The 18,115-nt window shown below is 43.9% G+C and overlaps 1 protein-coding gene across 6 annotated transcripts in view; it reads right to left on the bottom strand.

The window, feature by feature from the left end:
• LOC121962420 (cadherin-2-like) overlaps positions 1 to 15,797 on the bottom strand; it is a 198,766-nt gene extending 182,969 nt beyond the window's left edge. For 4 of the 6 annotated variants that reach the window (XR_015776561.1, XR_015776560.1, XM_042512679.2 and 1 more), the window contains exon 1: positions 15,611 to 15,797. Coding sequence is in view for 4 of the 6 variants with exons in the window: in XM_042512679.2 (XP_042368613.2) it covers positions 15,611 to 15,652 (42 nt within the window). In the remaining 2 variants the exon portion in view is untranslated. The remainder of the gene's footprint in view (positions 1 to 15,610) is intronic. The other 2 variants (XM_088077337.1, XM_088077339.1) reach the window with 2 other exon arrangements.
• Positions 15,798 to 18,115: the final 2,318 nt, after the last annotated feature.

Below are 18,115 nucleotides of genomic sequence, written 5' to 3'. Positions count from 1 at the left end.
CTGCCACGGGCGTCTCGAGTCAAGTCTCGTCAAGTCAATTTTATTCGTTGAGCCCATTATCTCAAAACATGGTTCGCCTCAGTGGGCTGTACAGTCTACGACGTCCCTCGGCCCTTAGACCCTCACATCACCCAAGGAAAAACTCCCAAAAAAAAATAAATAAAATAAATAAATAAATAAATAAAAAAAATAAAATAAAAAAGTCACTTTGCCTCGGTCCCACTGGCCGCGGAGGTCAGGTTTGCCTGAGGCGTCTGATGTGTCGTGGCGCCCTCCCACTCCCGCCAGCTCACCTGACCTGGGATTCTCGACGCTGTGTTGCCTTGACTGTTCTCCTTCCTCAATTTGAGCAGCCCACTTATGTTGGACCACCTGGCACCGGGATGCCAGCGCCACTTCCTGCTCTTCCTGGCCATCCACAGCAGATCTGTCCCCTTGGGGCACCTGGCACCGGGCTGCCGGTGCCCTCTACTGCTCAATCTCAGCAATTGCAGCATTTGTTTCTTGATGGAATTTCTGGCACCAGGGTATCGGTGCCCTCGGCCGTGTATGCTCGACAATCGCACCACTTCGCTCTCGCTGGGGCACCCTGCACCGGGATGCTGTTGTCGCCAGTCGTCCACCCACAGCTTCCTGTTCTGTTGGGTTGTCGGCGCCCCCAGCCGTGCAATCCCAGCCACTGCACCAATTCGCTCTCGCTGGGGCATCTGGCACCGGGTTGTCAGTGCCCCTCACCGTGCATCCGTACGACCCGCAGCAGCCGGCCTTGGTTGAGACTCCCGCCTACGCCTCCCAACCCATGTGGGCCGGGGTTGTTGGCACCGGGCTGCCACCGAATTTTCCCTCTCATCCCGTGCGCCATGTCGTTTCGTCCACGGTTCTGGTCTCCTTTCCGATCATTTTTCGTTGCGGCGGCCTTTGCCTACTTTCACCCTGGCCAAGGCCGATCCTCCCTTCTGCCCTCCTGGCGCTTTCGTCTCTTGTCCGTCTCCGGTTCCCTCCGATCTTCGTACCCAGATTCTTGACTGCACCACGTCTCCGGTGGCCATTTCTCCTAGGTCCCGTCGGCCACGGTGGTCAGGTTTGCCCGGGGTTGCCAGCGATGTTGGCGGCGCCCTCCCACTCCCACCAGCTCGCATCACCCTGCAACCTCGGCACCAGGATGCCCGTGCCCTCGACCGCTCTCCCACCTCCATTTGAGTGGCCCACTAGTGTTGGCTCATCTGGCACCGAGATGCTGGCCCTGTAGTAGAGGGCACTGGCACCGGGCCGCCAGTGCCCTCTACTGCTTAACATCGATGCCTGCAGCGGATCGCTTTGCTGGGGATTCCGGCATTGGGATGCCATTGCCCCCAGCCGTACATGCTCGGCAGCCGCACCACTTCGCTCTCGCTGGGGCATCTGGCACCGGGGTGCCGCTGCCCCCAGTTGTACGTTCACAGTGACTTTGACAGTTCGCTCTCGTTGGAGCTTCTGGCACCGAGATGCCGCGCCCCCGGCCATACGACCTCGCTCACTGCACCCTTTCCCTCTTCTTGAGGCATCTGGCACCAGGCTGCCAGTGCCCTCCATTGCTTAACATTGATGCCTGCAGCGGTTCGCTTTTGCTGGGGAGTCTGGCATTGGGAAACTATTGCCCCCGGCTGTGCACGCTCGGCAACCAAACCACTTCGCTCTCGCTGGGGCATCTGGCACCGGGGTGCCGCTGCCCCCAGTCGTACGTTCACAGTGACTTCGACAGTTCGCTCTCGTTGGAGGTTCTGGCACCGAGATGCTGTGCCCCCGGCCGTATGACCTCTCCTACTGCGCCGTTTCACTCTTCTTGAGGCATCTACTGCTTAACATCGACGCCTGCAGCGGTTCGCTTTTGCTGGGGAGTCTGGCATTGGGATGCCATTGCCCCCGGCCGAGCATGCCCGGCAACCGTACCGCTTAACTCTCGCTGGGGCATCTGGCACCAGGGTGCTGCTGCCCCCAGTTCTACGTCCAGTGTCTTCGACAGTTCGCTCTCCTTGGGGCATCTGGCGCCGAGATGTCGGGGGCCCCCAGACGTACAACATCGGCTACTGCAACGGTTCACTCTCCTTGGGGCTTTTGGCACCGGGCTGCCAGTGCCCTCTACTGCTTACCCTCGAAGCCTGCATCCGCATTGTTCCCCGGGGGGCGCTTCCTTTCTCATCCGTTGCCTGTCGCTTCTTCCGTCCCGTCGCTCATGGCCTCCGTTTCTCTCGTTGCGCCCAGCCGCGCCGAGCTCTGGTTCTGGCTCCGTCTGCTCGGTGATTGGAACTATTCTCCTTCCTTATGACGATCACCTGTCTCATCCTCAGGACGTCAACTTTTTCGATGACGCGGCTCCGTCTGCCGGTTTTGGGGGTTTTTTACGATGAAAGTTGGTTCGTAGGCAAATGGCCCCAAGAGTTGGAAGGAGACTGCCAGGTCACTTTATCTGCTCTCTTTGAGATCTACCACGTTATGGGGCCGTGAATGGAGTCGCCTATCTGTCCTCATCTACTCAGACAATCTCGCAGTAGTTTGACATCATAAATAAAGAAGTTCAGAAGCTTGGCTCCTCATGTAGACGCACACCCGACTCTGGTTCCTCCATATTCGACCTTGACTTTCAACATCTAAACCCAGCTTTCATGCCCCTGATCTGGAATCTCAGAACACCATCATCAATAGCCTGTCCCCATGCAACTCTCTCTCCATATCGGTCGGCTTGGAATTGTTTCCACAACTTTCACGACATGCATAATATCACTTTTCCTTCATTTGATCTCATCACCTTAACCTGCTTCATCACCCACGGCCATTTTGTCTTGGGAAATTAAAACCCAGACAATCAAAGTCTACCTCAGCGGCATTTCGTTCATCTCTAAACTCCTAACCGGTAGTCATGGCCAGCTCATGGTCATCCCCAGATCACCTCACTACTCAGAGGCCTCTCACGCTAAAAACCAGCCCAAAATCCTCGTAGACTCCCATTAACCACGGATCTGCTGTCACGCTGTATCCACACCATCCGCTCCAGATATAGCATACCTCACGTCAACCAAACTCAAGAGGCAATGTTCATTCTCGCCTTCTTCCGTTTCCTCAGATGCTCAGAATTCACTGCTTCGACCCTTCGATACGATCCACGTCGGCACGCCTGCCTCTCGGACCTTTTTTTTTCTCTAACGACACCATAGTTATTTTTAAAAAGAACCAAAACCAACTAATCTAGCCAACCCACTCCCGTCTTCTACTTCTACTACATTCAATCAGTTCTAAACGCCTTCCTTATTCTCTCCACTTATTTACATTTCCGGACATCACAAAGCAAATCCCAAGATGACCCTCCGTTTGCATCTGAATCCGGCCAAGTGGTTACCGGCTTCTGGTTCCACCAACACTTCCGTCAGGTCCCGTCATTGTCAGGCATCTCTCCCATGAATTACTCCAGACATTCTTTCAGAATCGGAGCTGCCACCTCGGCTTCCCGCAGCGGTATACCGGAACACTTTATTCAGATCATGGGCAGATGGTCCTCCCAAGCTTATCACCGTTACGTCCGTTCCGACCTGAGAGATCTCAATCGGCTTTTTCCTCTCTCATATAATGCAAGCTTTTGGGGATCTGTCGTGCCCGGGAGCCACGGCGGATTCCCACCGAAGCTTCCCCACACCGCACTCAACCATCCATTCCAATAATCCAACATCAATGTTTATACCAAATCTACATTCACGTCAATAAATTGTTAAAATTAATTCCGATTGATGTGTGGTCCTTGCTAGTGAAATGCAAATTCACGTTTGGAGCTCACTGCATGCATGAGCAGCACTTGACAGCAACCTCACTAAACTGCTGCGTCTTCATGCATGTGGCACTCACACTGACAGTATTGTTGCTGCAACGCTTCTGCAGGGCTACCAGCTACTACAAGTACTGCATTTCCACAATTAAAAGCACATGTTCCACTCATTTATGAAGCCATGCAAACCCCTGCATTGTCAACAACACTGGGGGGATGAGGGGATGCTAGAGAGGACGGGATGCTAGCGTGAGACGTCGCGAGATTTGTGTTTGATTCAACATGGCGGCGCCCTTCTGAATGTAAACAGCTCAGCTCAACCCCAAACGCCAGCTTATACAAACCCAATAATTAAGTTAAACTTACTGTTACACATTCTCCCCGTTCTGCAATAAATCTGGGACGAAGAGACCATGGAAAGCCTGCAGGATTACGTCGACGAGTGCTATTACAGACTCGTCATGAGGAAGGCAACCGACACGCCGACTTCCTCCTCAAAGAGAAGCCGCTCGGAGAAGTCTCCAAGTGCCACCTCGTCGCCCGAAAGAGACTACGGAGACATCCTAGACTCAATAGATAGAAAGCTAAGCAGCTTTGACACCCGCCTGGCTCTGGTGGAAGTCCTCCACAGAGAGTTTCAGGTGCTTCGTGAGTCTCTGAAATTTAGCCAACAACAGGTGGCCTGGCTAGCGGCTGAAAATGAGACCCTGAGGAGCTCAGTCAAATAGCTCACCGAGGATAACAAACGGATGAAAGAGTCCATGCTCGACATTCAAGCGCGCAGCATGCGAGACAACCTGGTTTTCTCCGGGATCCCAGAGCGGGCAGAGGAAGATCCTGAAGCGTCAATCAAGGAGTTTCTCCAGAAACAACTGAAACTCCCAACGGACACTGTGAAGAACATCACCTTCCATCGGATCCACCGCCTTGGAGGGAAGAGACTAGATGGCTGGCGCCCAAGACCCATTGTTGCGAAGTTTGAACACTTCAAGCAAAAGGAGCTGGTGAAGAGCCGAGGCAGGGAGCTGAGAGGAACGGACTTCAGCGTGAACGATCAATTCCCCAAGGAAATCCTGGAGCGCCGCAGATGTCTGTTCCCAATCAGAAAGAAATTTATCGACGGAGGATCACAGGCTATCATCACTGTGGACAAACTCTACGTTAATGGACAGCTGTTCCGTGATCCAGAAGTCACTCCTTGGCTCTCCTGAATGCACGTCCTCTACCGCACTTAAAGGTAATCTCCAAGTAAGGTAATACAGAACACAGAACAATTCCTCCACTAATTTCCTTTTGGGCCTTTATTAACTAGAATCACTGTGCACGTCTCATAATGTACTGTTTTCCTTCCAGACTGTTAATCTGTATATTTGTGTTACCTGTTCTGTTTGTTTTGTTTCCTGTTGTAGTTGTTGTAATGTGTCACCACTTACGCTTAAATCCATCATGTTTCAATGATGCTCAATCCGACTACATATTTTACAAGGATATACTTGTCACACACATACACACGCACACATACAAGACAACAAATATACAACAACTTGTTTATGCAGGTTCCTCAGAAAGGCAGCTGCACACATCTAACACACACACATGCACACACAGCACATACACACACACACCTCCACTTATTTAAATTACAATTTACATTTAATAAGTTAGTTTAGATATGAACAAGTTACGGTTTGTCACTTGGAATGTGCGTGGAATTGGATCGCATGAAAAAAGACTCAAAATTTTTGAACACCTTAATAACCTTCAGGCAGACATTGTTCTATTGCAGGAGACTCACACATCCAAAGTAGGACATCATAAACTTAGTTCATCACAGTTTCCTCACACATACTTAGCTAGCTATAATACCAAACAAAGAGGCTTAGCTATTTTAATTAGTAAAAACATAACTTTCACTTGCAATAACACTACCACAGACCCAGAAGTCAGAATCAATATATCGACACATAATACAGAGTTATGCATTGTCAATATATATGGTCCAAATGTTGATGACCCCTCCTTCTTCCACAGCTTTTTCGCTGCACTTTCGGCACACTCAGACACAACACTTATAGTGGGAGGGGACTTTAACTTGGTACTCAATCCAGAATTAGACAGACTTAGCAGAGCAGGTAGTTATCGCCACTGGCAATCAAGCGATATAATAAAACAATACATGAGTGATTGTGGTCTCTGCGATGCTTGGCGCTCTTGTCACCCCACGCTCAAAGAATACACCTTCTTCTCACCAGTCCACCACTCTTATTCCCGTTTAGACTACTTTTTAACAAGTAAATCATTTATGATGGACATCTCTGACACACAGATTCACCCTATCACCATCAGCGACCACGCTCCAGTCACTCTGACAATCACTAAGAAAACAGTCACACCACCATCTAGACATTGGAAATTTAATACATCATTGCTTAAGGACCCAGACTTTATTAAATTCTTTAAAAAAGAGTGGACAATATTCTCTGAAACAAATGACCTGCCTGACATCTCCTCATGTGTTCTTTGGGAGGTGGCAAAAGCAGTCATGCGAGGTAAAATAATTTCTTACTCTGCATACAAGAAAAAAAAGGAGAAAGCGCTTGAAATAGAATTAGAACAGCAAATTAAAGCTTTGGAGATAGCTCATGCCGCTTCTCAAGATAAACATTGTTAAGTGAATTGAGAAAATTAAAACTGAAACTAAATGAATTACTTGACAGAAAAACACAATTTCAGCTACAGAGATTACACCTGGAGAACTCTGAACACAGCAACAAATCCAGTAGACTCTTAGCAAACCAACAAAAACAGAATAAAGAAAAAGTAACAATTTCCTCAATAAAGAACTCTGCTGGGAAAACAACCCGTGTCCCAGAAGAAATAAATGACATATTTAGGGATTTTTACAAAAACTTGTATTCATCACAAATGAATCCATCAAACTCTAGCATAGATGCTTTTTTAAGTGCAGCTGAACTACCAAAATCAAATAATGAACAGATCATGGCTTTGGAGTCACCTATTTCAATAGAGGAACTTCATGAAGCCCTTCAGCATCTGCCGAACAAGAAAGCCTATAAATTCTACAAAGAATTCTGGCCAGTGCTCGCACCAATTTTCAACAGAATGGTTGCCGAAATAAAGGAAACTTCCATACTCCCTCCTAACATGAACTGTGCAAACATTAGCCTCCTCCTTAAACCAGATAAAGACCCATTACTCCCATCTAGCTATCCTCCAATATCACTTATAAATGTAGATTTAAAAATCATTTGCAAAGCGCTGGCTAGAAGAATTGAAAAAATAACACCTCACATAATACATCCTGACCAATCAGGGTTTATCAGGGGCAGACACTCTACAAATAACACATGCAGACTAATCAATTTGATAGACTACTGTAATATTCAGAATAAGGAAGCCATAATAGTCTCATTAGATGCTGAAAAGGCTTTTGACCGGGTGAACTGGAAATTTCTCTTTGCTGCATTACAAAAATTTGGGTTCGGAGACAACTTTCTATTCTGGATCAAAATATTATACAGTTCACCCAGTGCTTGTGTCAGAACAAATGATCAAACTTCTCCAAGCTTCAATCTCCAAAGGGGCACCAGGCAGGGTTGGCCACTCTCTCCATCCCTTTTTGCCATATTTATCAACCACTCGCAGCTGCAATTCGGCAAAATCATAATATCAAAGGGATTCGAACAGTAAATGTGAACCATAAGATAAGCCTTTATGCTGATGATGTACTACTTTTCCTTCAAAATGCACAAGCTTCTCTCTCTGAGACAACAGCACTATAGACAAATTTTCCTCTATTTCAGACTACTCTATTAATTGGAACAAATCAACAGTCCTACCTATAAACTCTAACTTCAAGAGTTGGTCAACCGCCCCACTACAATCGGGAAACATTAGATACCTAGGTATCAACATTTCTGCCAGGCTGTCTGACCTGACACGGCTAAATCACATTCCCCTACTTAAAACAATAGAGGATGATCTCACTCGGTGGAGGAATCTGTCCGTATCGCTTATGGGAAGAGTGGCAACAGTTAAAATGATGGTCCTGCCGAAAATAAATTATATCTTCAATATCAATGGTTCCATCTCAACCTCCCCTCACTTGGTTCAAATCATTAGACTCGAGTATTTCCAAATTTTTATGGAAAACTAAACCACCATGTATAAGTTTAAAAACTCTTCAAAAGGCAAAAGACCACGGTGGTTTGGAGCTACTAGATTTTCATAATTACTACCTTGCCAATAGACTACAATATGGACTACAAAAAGTCCACTAGATCAAGCATGGTTAGATATTGAACAGACATTTTGTAAAGAAACCCAAATCGCTGACCTGCCATTTATCAGTCCCATTATCAAAGGACATAGCTGCTTTAAGAGCATTAATATTAGCACTTCTCTGACAGCCTGATGGGAATTTCTTAAAATAAATAGGTCTTCACCCATGCCATGCAGACATACGCCCATCTGGAACAATCCTGATATCCTGCGAAATAAAAAAAACAATAAACTTCACAACATGGTACGATAAAGGGATAAGACATCTGGAGCAATTTTGCTGACAACCACGTGTGTCATCCAGAAAAAAATTGGCAAGCCACCATTTCCCTAGATGTGCTGCAGTTAACAAGCAGCTGAGATGTGCCAGACCAGCACTGCTCACGCAGGCAATGTATCTGCTCTATTCTGATAACATGAGCGCCGAAAAAAACCCTAATAGGTTTCACTACACTCACGCATGCAATATATTCCAGGCATCAGACTCTATTGTGCAAAGTGAAAGCCAGACATAAACATCCAGAAACACAGCTGACTTCTTTAGGTTAAGCTTATCTGAGATGGTCTGACACAAAATGGAAAAGTGCGCTGTGGTCTGATGAGTCCACATTTCAAATTGTTTTTGGAAATTATGGCAACGTGTTTTCCGGGCTTAAGAGGAAAAGGACCATCCGGATTGTTACCAGCTAAAAGTTCAAATCCAACTTCTGACCTGGCTGGTCTCCCACAGACAACCTTTGGATAAAACCATAGACATTTCAAAATGAAAATCACCTGTGATTGGACAGTAAATCCCTCACTCATTGGTCACCTTTGTGACATATGTATGGCGGTTTACCCCTCCCATTAATGTTACTATAACAATAATAATAATTATTATTATTCTTGATACTGTTATTAATATTATTATTACTGTTATTATTTTATCATTAGTATATTATCATTAGTATTTATTTATTTATTAAGGCTAGAGCACTGAAGGGTGCGAGGACCCTATGGAAATTGTTCCGTTTTTTCTTATTAGGGCCCGAGCACCAAATGGTGCGAGGACCCGATTGTAATTGATTTGTTTATTATTATTATTATTTGAATAATGAGCTTTTTTGAGGGCTTTATCATGCTCGAAAACTCATGAAACTACATGTCAAAAAATGAGCTCAGTAGCGCCCCCTAAATGTCAGCCCCGGCAAACCATTTCATGTAGAGGTATGAAAATTTGAAGGTACAAACAACACCCTAAGACAAGCAAAAAATCCTCTTGGAGCGATACTCTGAACCCAACAGGAAGTCGCCCATTTTAAATTGAAATGCAATTTTTTGCGATTTCATAGTGTTGGAATTTGAACGGACTGACTTCAAAATTCGAAAATCCCACCTTCAGATGTGGGCGACCCTAGATTGCGACCAGTTTTGGTTTTTTGATCAATTGTGTGGAAGTTTGGGGGCCAAGAAGTTACATGTTCCGCCACCAAACAGGAAGTAGTTTTTAACTACTTCCCTTTTCTGTACATGATTGAATCTGTCCCAAACTTCACATGCTTGATGACAGTCCTGTCCTGATCACATCTATATGACAGTTTCACGCGACAGTGAGAGCGCCACCTGTTGACACAGGAGAGACAAAGTTTTACACTAAGAGGTCCAGCTCCTAGCAGGTTGACTCGATTGATCTCAAACTTAAGTCAAAAAATCATTAAGATGTTGGTGATGATGGAAAATTAATATTGCCCTTTTTTGTTGAACGGTGTTCCCATGATGCCAAGAAGCCCTTTTTAAAGGGTCAAGGCATGCACCAATACTCACTAAAAGTGGCACAGACATCAAAAGTCCTAAAATGTGATATCTGATATGATTTTTTTGCATTAATGTGCAAAAATGGCTCTTGAGTGCCCCCTAGAAAACTTCAACAAAGCAGCCCCCACATACAATTTAACCTAGAGCTACGAAACTTGAGAATCATGTTCAAAATTCCAAGACCTACAAAAAAGCTTCTTGGAGCCATGCCCTAAACCCAACAGGAAGTGTGCCATTCTAATTTAAATTTTAAAATATTTTGTAATTTTAGTGTCTCTTTCGTTCAACACTTGTCCTACAGATTTCATCTGATCAACTTCAAACCTGGACACCAGTATTTCCTAAAGTTGGTAATGTTAAATTGCGGGGCAATTTTGATTTCATCAAACGCTGCTGGCGTTCTTTTGCCATTAGACAGGAAGTTGTGTTTGAGGGGCTAAGGATGTATAAAAGCTCACAAAACATGGCATACACATCAAAAGTCCTGAAATGTGATATTTGATATGCTTTTCTTTGCTTTGATGTGTCTAGATGACTCTGGATTGTCATCTAGAAAACTTCAATGAAGCAGCCCCCACAGGTTGTTTAACCTAGAGCTCGAAAATGCACCAAATGTGGCTAGATCCATCAGAAATCCTTAATTGTGATATCTGATATAATATTGATGTGCAAAAATGGCTTTTGAGCGCCCTCTAGAAAATTTCAACGAAGCAGCCCCCGCGGACCATTTGACAAAGGGCTATGAAACTTTAGGAACGTGTAAAAGACCAAGACCTACAAAAAAGCTTCTTGAAGCCATGCCCTAAACCCAACAGGAAGTACGCCATTTTAATTTAAATTTTCATATTTTTTGTAATTTCAGCCTCTGTTTCAAAACAATCTAGTCCTATAGATTTTATCTGATTGACTTCATCTCCAGAAACCAGTATTTCCTAAAGTTGGAGATGTTATATTGCGACCAGTGTTTGATTTTATCAAACACTGTTGGCGTTCTGCTGCATTCTTTGCCATAAAACAGGAAGTTGTGTTCGATGGACTAAAGACTCTTAAAAACTCACAAAATGTGGCATACACACCAATAGTCCTATGATGTGTTATTTGATATGATTTTTTTTGCTCTGATGTGCCAAAATGTGATCTGTAGCGCCACCAACTAATTTTCAATATTTAACATAGAGCTAAAAAACTTTAAAAACTTGTGTAAAAGCCCAAGACCAACAAAAAAATAATTAATAATTAAAAAATTATGCTGGTTGGTTTTGAAATGGTTGCATTCTATGGTTTGTCCAGCAAAGTGCGGTCTTACTCCATTGTTTACATATTAGACCACAAAGGGCTCTTCCACTATCACACAGGCTGGATCTGTTTACAAATGTATCACAACTGCATCTTTAGCTGACCCTGGGAGTCAGAGAGAGACACACAAACACCCTTCCTAAAATACTTCAAATGTATCCAGACTCCACCATTACATGGAGGAAACACTAATTCATCTAGAGATTAGAAACTTGAGAAACATATTTAAAACCCCATGACCTACAAAAAAGCCCCTTGGAGCCATGCCCTAAACCCAAGATAAAGTCCACCATTTCTAGTTTTAATGACATTTTTGGCTAAATGTTTGCTATTTCTGCTAGAGCCTGACTTTCAATATACCTATATTTTCACCTGATCTAAGCCTTTTACAGACATAAAAGAGCAAGATTAGCCTCTGTACATATATTTTCCCAAATGTGCTCGAAAACTCTGTTCACAGACCATATAAAGCAGTAAATGATACCAGGGTGGTTTTAAAATGGCTGCATTCTATACTTTGTCCAGCAGAATGCGCTCTTACCTCATTGTTGACACTACTCACAGCACTGTCAATCATATACACTACAGAGCAGCAGAATAGAGCACATACAGCCAAGGCACAATAACAAAGGCTGCCTGTTTCCCTTTGTCACACCTGTCACAGGTGCAGCTGGGCCTCTGTCTCACACACACACACAGACAGAGAGAGAGTGTCAGAGTCACAACACCTCTTCTAAAGACATTTCACAAGTATCCAGCTCCACCACTGCATGGAGGAAGCACTAATTTACTGCTGCGCGCAGTGTTGCTCTTTCTCAGAGTGACGCGGTCGCATCAGTCGGCGTCCAGCACGTAGCCCCGACATGCGCAGAGGTGCGAGAGCCCGTTCATCGCTGCTTGCAGCTTTAATTTTTTATTATTATTGTTAGACAGTTACTGAATACGACACGTGTCACAATATCAGATGAGAAAAAAGACATTTGCCCGGAACATATTGAAAATAGTAAAGCTTTATTTAAAAAGCAACAGAACAAAAAGAAGCAGCAGAGCTGTCTTATTACACGTGATGCTTGAAATGTGTTTTTGCTGCTTTTGGGTCGTATGCAGTCGCTGCAGGTCTGAATGAGGGTGACCCAATATGAAGCCTTTTGTGGTGTGTTGATACATATTTTGGGTTCCCTTTCAGTCTCCCCTGAAGAACAGCACATAGTTCAGAGAGCTCCTGGCTTCTAAAGGATGGTGGCCTCACAATCCGCAGCTTCCCTGTCAGCTGAGCCATCGTCCTCATCTGCTATTATGTCTACAGAGCGGTGAAGTAATGAGTTCTAAAACACAGAGTCGGTTAGCCTCTTAGCACTCCCAGTTCCCTCGTCCAAAAGTCTATGCATTTTTTGAATGGGTTTTCGGTAAAATGCCCTAAATAAGGTTATCACACGCTAAATATATTAAGACGTTTTGTTCTGCAACATAAAATATGCCCGCTTAAACCTGATTTTTGAACTTTTAATTTTGCCTTAATAAAGGCAGTTGCTAAAAAGTGGCTAAATGGGACTACAGTGTTTGGGACATGGAGACGTCTTCACAATGGACACAGAAACTCATTAAACCCACTTGTCCGTCGTTACAGCTTTACAGACTCGCACTTGAACTTGTATATTTATCTGTATATAATATTTTTCGATTGTGTTTTTACAGTGTTTGTAGTGGTGACATTTAATATGTGTGACTGTGATGTAGTTTGTGTATAGCCTTACAATAGCTTTTTACTTATTACTGGTGATTTAATTTACACTTCAAAACACACAAAAGTAGCGTTCATCTGTGAAGATTATCACGCTGAACAAAACGTGTAAGTCTCATAAACTTGTGTTCGTCACAGAGCTTATTTTTGGCGATAACCAAAAATCCCATAAGGTTTTTGACGAGGGAACCAGTGCGATGCATATTCCTGGCTGGCCTACAAAAAAACGTCATCCCTTAACACTGTATTGTGATTCCTCTCCAAACATCAATTTCTTCTTTGGTCAAGACAGCTCTCCTCACTTCCAGCAACTGAAAACACAAACAGTACTATTAGTACTGCTCTGTGGTATTAACACAACATGGATATTACAGCTGATAGACATTTTTGATCCCGTTCAGCACAGTGCATTAAACTCACTCAGACAGTCACTCACCTAATATCTCTTCACTGGTCATTGTCCTGCCGGTCCTCCTCCTGCTGCACCAACTGTTTGTGACAATGATCAGCTGCAATGTTGTTCGAAAAAAATGATTCCAGTGTCTCTTCAACTGTTCACCGTCATTTTACCATCTTGGTCTTGCTTTTTGCTGAGCTCTGTCTTGCTGCTCTGTTATTTTTGGTATGTTTCCATGTAAACTGGGTCTCGTTTCCCTCTGTGTGTGTTCAAATTTCCGGGGAAAAAAGACGAAACTAATGTTGATTGCTGGAGAAAATGACCAGTCACACATGGACACTGAAATTTTCATCCCATTGGGACACAGGAGGCGGGACAAAGCCTTTGCAACCCTTGCTGTTTGGCTTAGAGGGCTGAACAACATGTGATTCCCTGGCGAATCAATGCGCTGAAATCAATGATGTAACCACGCTCACTGTCAATGGAATGCATCAAACATCAAAATAACTGAATCACAATGTTTATCTACAATAACTTCCAGGTAGAGAACTGATGAGTAACATACATATAACCAAACAGTGCTGAGCAAACTCTAAGATATTATCTGTTTGAATGAATGAATAGAATAGAATAGAATATTTTCACAGCTTTACCTTGTTGTAAGGAGACTTTAGCTTTAATATCAAAAAGGAACAAATAAATGGACAGAGGAGTGGGCGGCTAGGTGTGACTTTTTTTTTTAAATCTTGCCCCTTCCTGAAGCTATAAATGTTTTACCTCATCAATCATCTCATCTGAGCAAAAAAAAAACAACAAAAAGCAAAAAACACAAGTCCTCCCCCTACACTTTTTTTTTTTTGGAAAATGCCTCAGTCCTTTTGCACCACCCTTTCCCTGTGGGAACATGGGAAGCATAATTTACTGAGCAAACACATATCAACACAACAACCGAAGATTTGGTTTATCAAAGACGTTAGCAAAGCATCACAGTTCATAAAATAGGCACAACAGAAACGTCAGGTCAGACCCCTGTGTTGAACTTTATGTCTTTAAATGTTAGTTATGATTGAAAATTACATCATAAATAAACAAGTTTGCCAAATATATTCAAAACAGTAGCCAGTTTTCTACCCAGAAGTGACTTTTGTTGTTAGTGCAACATCACAGTGATTCAGTTTATATTGTATTCAAATGATTATAGCTAATAAAATCTTTGCAAATCATTGCATTACTATTTTTTTTTATCTCCTTTTACACACCATCCCAACTATTGTGGAAATGGGGTTGTACAAAGTCACTCATGTCTCCAGCTTTAGTGTGGCTTCCTGCTGAGATGACTGACATCTCTGACTGACAGAGCACACTCAGGAACATGGGCAGAAGTAATATAAGCTCCATGTGAGTTCTAATGTGGTATGATCCTTTAAGAATTGTCACTTCTGGGAATTGGCTGAGCATTAGGTTCTATCTGGACTGCCTAGTATCAAACCACCACATTACATGATTTGAGATGAAAATAGTATTGCGGTGCCGCACTGTATCTCATTCATACAATGTCCATTCTCACAATATGTTCATATAACCAGGCCAAGAACCATTAGCCTACAGAACGTTACTGCAGAACGCTATGATGACTGGCAGCGTTACACTCCGAGGGGCCAAATTTTTACATTTAATGTGATATTTAACCTATATGGAATGAAATGCAGCTTGTACTATGGAACAGATAGAATGCCAAATCTAGCAGACACGACTCAGAAACGCTTGCTCCAGCATACAGCCTTAGCCTGGTAGCCTTACAAAAAGACATACGAACTGCCATTTTAGGAGATCGGCTCATCGCAAGAAAAAGAGACGGTACGTCTCATCGCTGCTGGATTTACTCAGGCTGAACTGGACTGCTGCCAAACACAAGTCAAGCCTCTGATTTCAGCATATAAACAGTGTCATATGAGACGAGATGGGGCGCTGTGATCAGAGGATGGATGTTATTCATGGTTATTTGGGCTCTCTTCCATACGGCCGCATCTCATCCCAAATGCCTTCCTGTTTGTTTGATAAAGGAGTCCGTGTTCGGTGGGACCAGAGCAGGTCTGGGATCAGCGGGATTTTACGGCCGCTGTTGTCTGATCTAAAAGAGCTAAGACTTAAACATGGATGAAAATAAAGCGAGCAGATGCATTGTGTCCCTCCCTCCTCTCTCTATCTGCTGTGCACGGGCATCAGTGTGTGATCCTCCCGCAGCCTCCGCCAACCGCTCACACCGCGTTAAATAGAGATACTTTACCTGCAGTGCCGCCATCAGCATCCAAAAACCAACAAAGTGCATATTGTGTTATAATTCCTCCTTTCGGAACCGTCGGAGCCCGCTGAACGTCAGGTTATTAATTCCCGATAAACCCCGGTGGCATGAAGCAGTATTCCAGCAGCTCTCCTCTGACTGACTGCTCTACTGGCTCAGTCAGCAGCAACACAGCCTGCCAGGGACCGTCTCACCAGGGGCTCCTTTGGCCTCAGTGCCGCCCTCTAACGGACACCGGGAGCACTGAGTGCTCAAAGGGAGAGACGCTCTCGCTCAGAGATCTTAGTGTTACTAAGTCTAGATGGCACAAACCTGATAGTTTAGAATTGACAAAAAAGGTCGGTGTGCCCTTTTGGTGGGTACAGGACCTTTAGATCTACAAGTCAAATGCACAACTACAAAATCAATTAGATTAATTTAGGCTATGTTATGCTAACTAAATGCCAACAAAACAATGGCCAATTGTGAATAACTAATATGCCATTATTGTTCTCAATATGCCGATCTGACAGAGCAGATGACGAGGAGAAGAGGCATGTGTTTAAGGACAAAGGTGTCAGTGGACTGGGATGTGGGTGGGAGTGTGCGCTGTCCCTGACTGCTGTGTGTCACTTCTATAACTTTAATATAACAACATTTAGGTAGGCTACAGCTTCAGTGCTGCGCTGCTCATTAAGGCTTAGGGGAAATCAGATTCTCACCATTTACCAGGGACAATCCTTGTTTTCGGTGGCCTGTTGCCGGCTGAAGCTGTCCCCATACATGTCCCTGTTTTTAAGTGCAGGGCTACCAGCTCTCACACTGAGACTCATGTAATTGATACTGTTCACTGCATGTCCATTTTCTCAAAAAAAAAGTGTGATTAAGGATAACACAGCTGAGGGTCTCACAGCACAGTGCAGTATGAGGCAGACAAACAGTGGTTTTCCACACAGCACCAAAGTGAATTAACAGTCAGTGGTGGAAGGTGACTTCTGTAGACTTCTACAGACTACTTTCTTTCAGTTTCAGTGGTTGTCAGACTTTGGATGGAATAATTTATAAATACCAGAATACATTGTTCAGTGTCTCACTTTCATTCAGGCCGTATTATTATATTTACCAGGGGCTGATTTAATGATTTTGAGGCCTGGGGCCCTTACAAAGTGCCTTGCTTCATTTTCACCCTTTGTCTAATTGGGAATGCTGGCAGGCTACTGGTGGCGGAAGAAGGATAAGGCCTACTCAGAACTTTTTTCTTGAGTAAAACTAACAATAGCACACAGCAAAATTTATAGTCAGTCCTCCAGTCAGGAGAGGTAGGCTTATTATCAGCACAACGTAGGCCTTCTAAAATTTACTTTAACTTTGCTTTACTTTAACAAATAATAATGCATCACATTTTAATTGTTACAGTCTGAAACATGACAAAAACCATTGGCCCTATTTAGACAATCTATAGCGCATAGTCTAAAGTGCATGGCGCAAATGCATTTAGGGCGTAGCAAAATCCATTTACTAGTTAAACGGCAGATAATCTGGGCGCCAAGTGGGGCGCATGGCGCAGAGAGGTTGTATTTAGACTCTGAATTAATCATGCGCTCAGCGCAGTCATCATTGCTGGTGTCAGACCAGCGCAGTGGTCATTTTCACACCTGGAGCCCAAGAACTGTAAATAACAAATGTACCTGCTGTTATTATGTGTTGTTAGGATGCATCCTCCATAGTTAGTTCAAGACTCTATGTCTACCTCGAGTAAATACTAACCCATATATGGTGAAGTCTTAGTGCCTGCAAGTTGACCATAGATACCTGAGATGGACCAGTGCCAGTAAATTCAATGACACAAACACATTCCTCAATTCTCAAGAGAATCTAGTACCTGACATGTTAGTACCTGATACCAACCATCTACATCATGACAACTATATAAATACCAGTCTTTTCTCTGTTCTTTGTCTAACGGCTACTTGCATGTTTCTTTCCTTCCTGTGTACTCGTAATAAACATTAACTGACTGAAGCTTCAACTTGTGTCTCCGTTCCTCAATTTCATCACAGAAAATCATCACTATCACCTGTGCCAATCTGTGCGCCCCTCAGTTTGTTAGTCTTAAAGTGAGGTGTGGATGGACGCTCTGTTGGCGGATTGCTATTTTAAGGCAACAAAAGGGCATGTGCCAATGACCAAATAAAAGCTAGTCTGAAGTCAAAGGCGCAGTCTGTTTCCTGCTTTTTAAAGGGCGGATTATTCAGATAGCAAGATGCGCCTGCCTGTGGTTCAGATGTTTGGATAAGTCAGGTGGAACATCACAATACAGCCCTCAAAGTCAGCATTCTTTGTGGCATGTTGGGCCCTATTTGGACAATCTATTGTGCATGGTCTAAAGTGCATGGCGCAAATGCATTTAGGGTGTGCCAAAGTCCATCTTGCATCATTTTAGTGCATCTATTTAAGTTCAGACATCACAACTAATTCAGTTCCTCACAGGTTTTCATGCCCTCAGATGTG

Source organism: Plectropomus leopardus, chromosome 5 (genome assembly GCF_026936395.1).
Source record: "Plectropomus leopardus strain MGB_pleo_1.0 chromosome 5, ASM2693639v1, whole genome shotgun sequence".
In the NCBI taxonomy this organism is placed as follows: Eukaryota; Metazoa; Chordata; class Actinopteri; order Perciformes; family Serranidae; genus Plectropomus; species Plectropomus leopardus.
The sequence above is the reverse complement of the archived record's forward strand: the minus strand, read 5'-3'. Positions and strand labels throughout refer to the sequence as shown.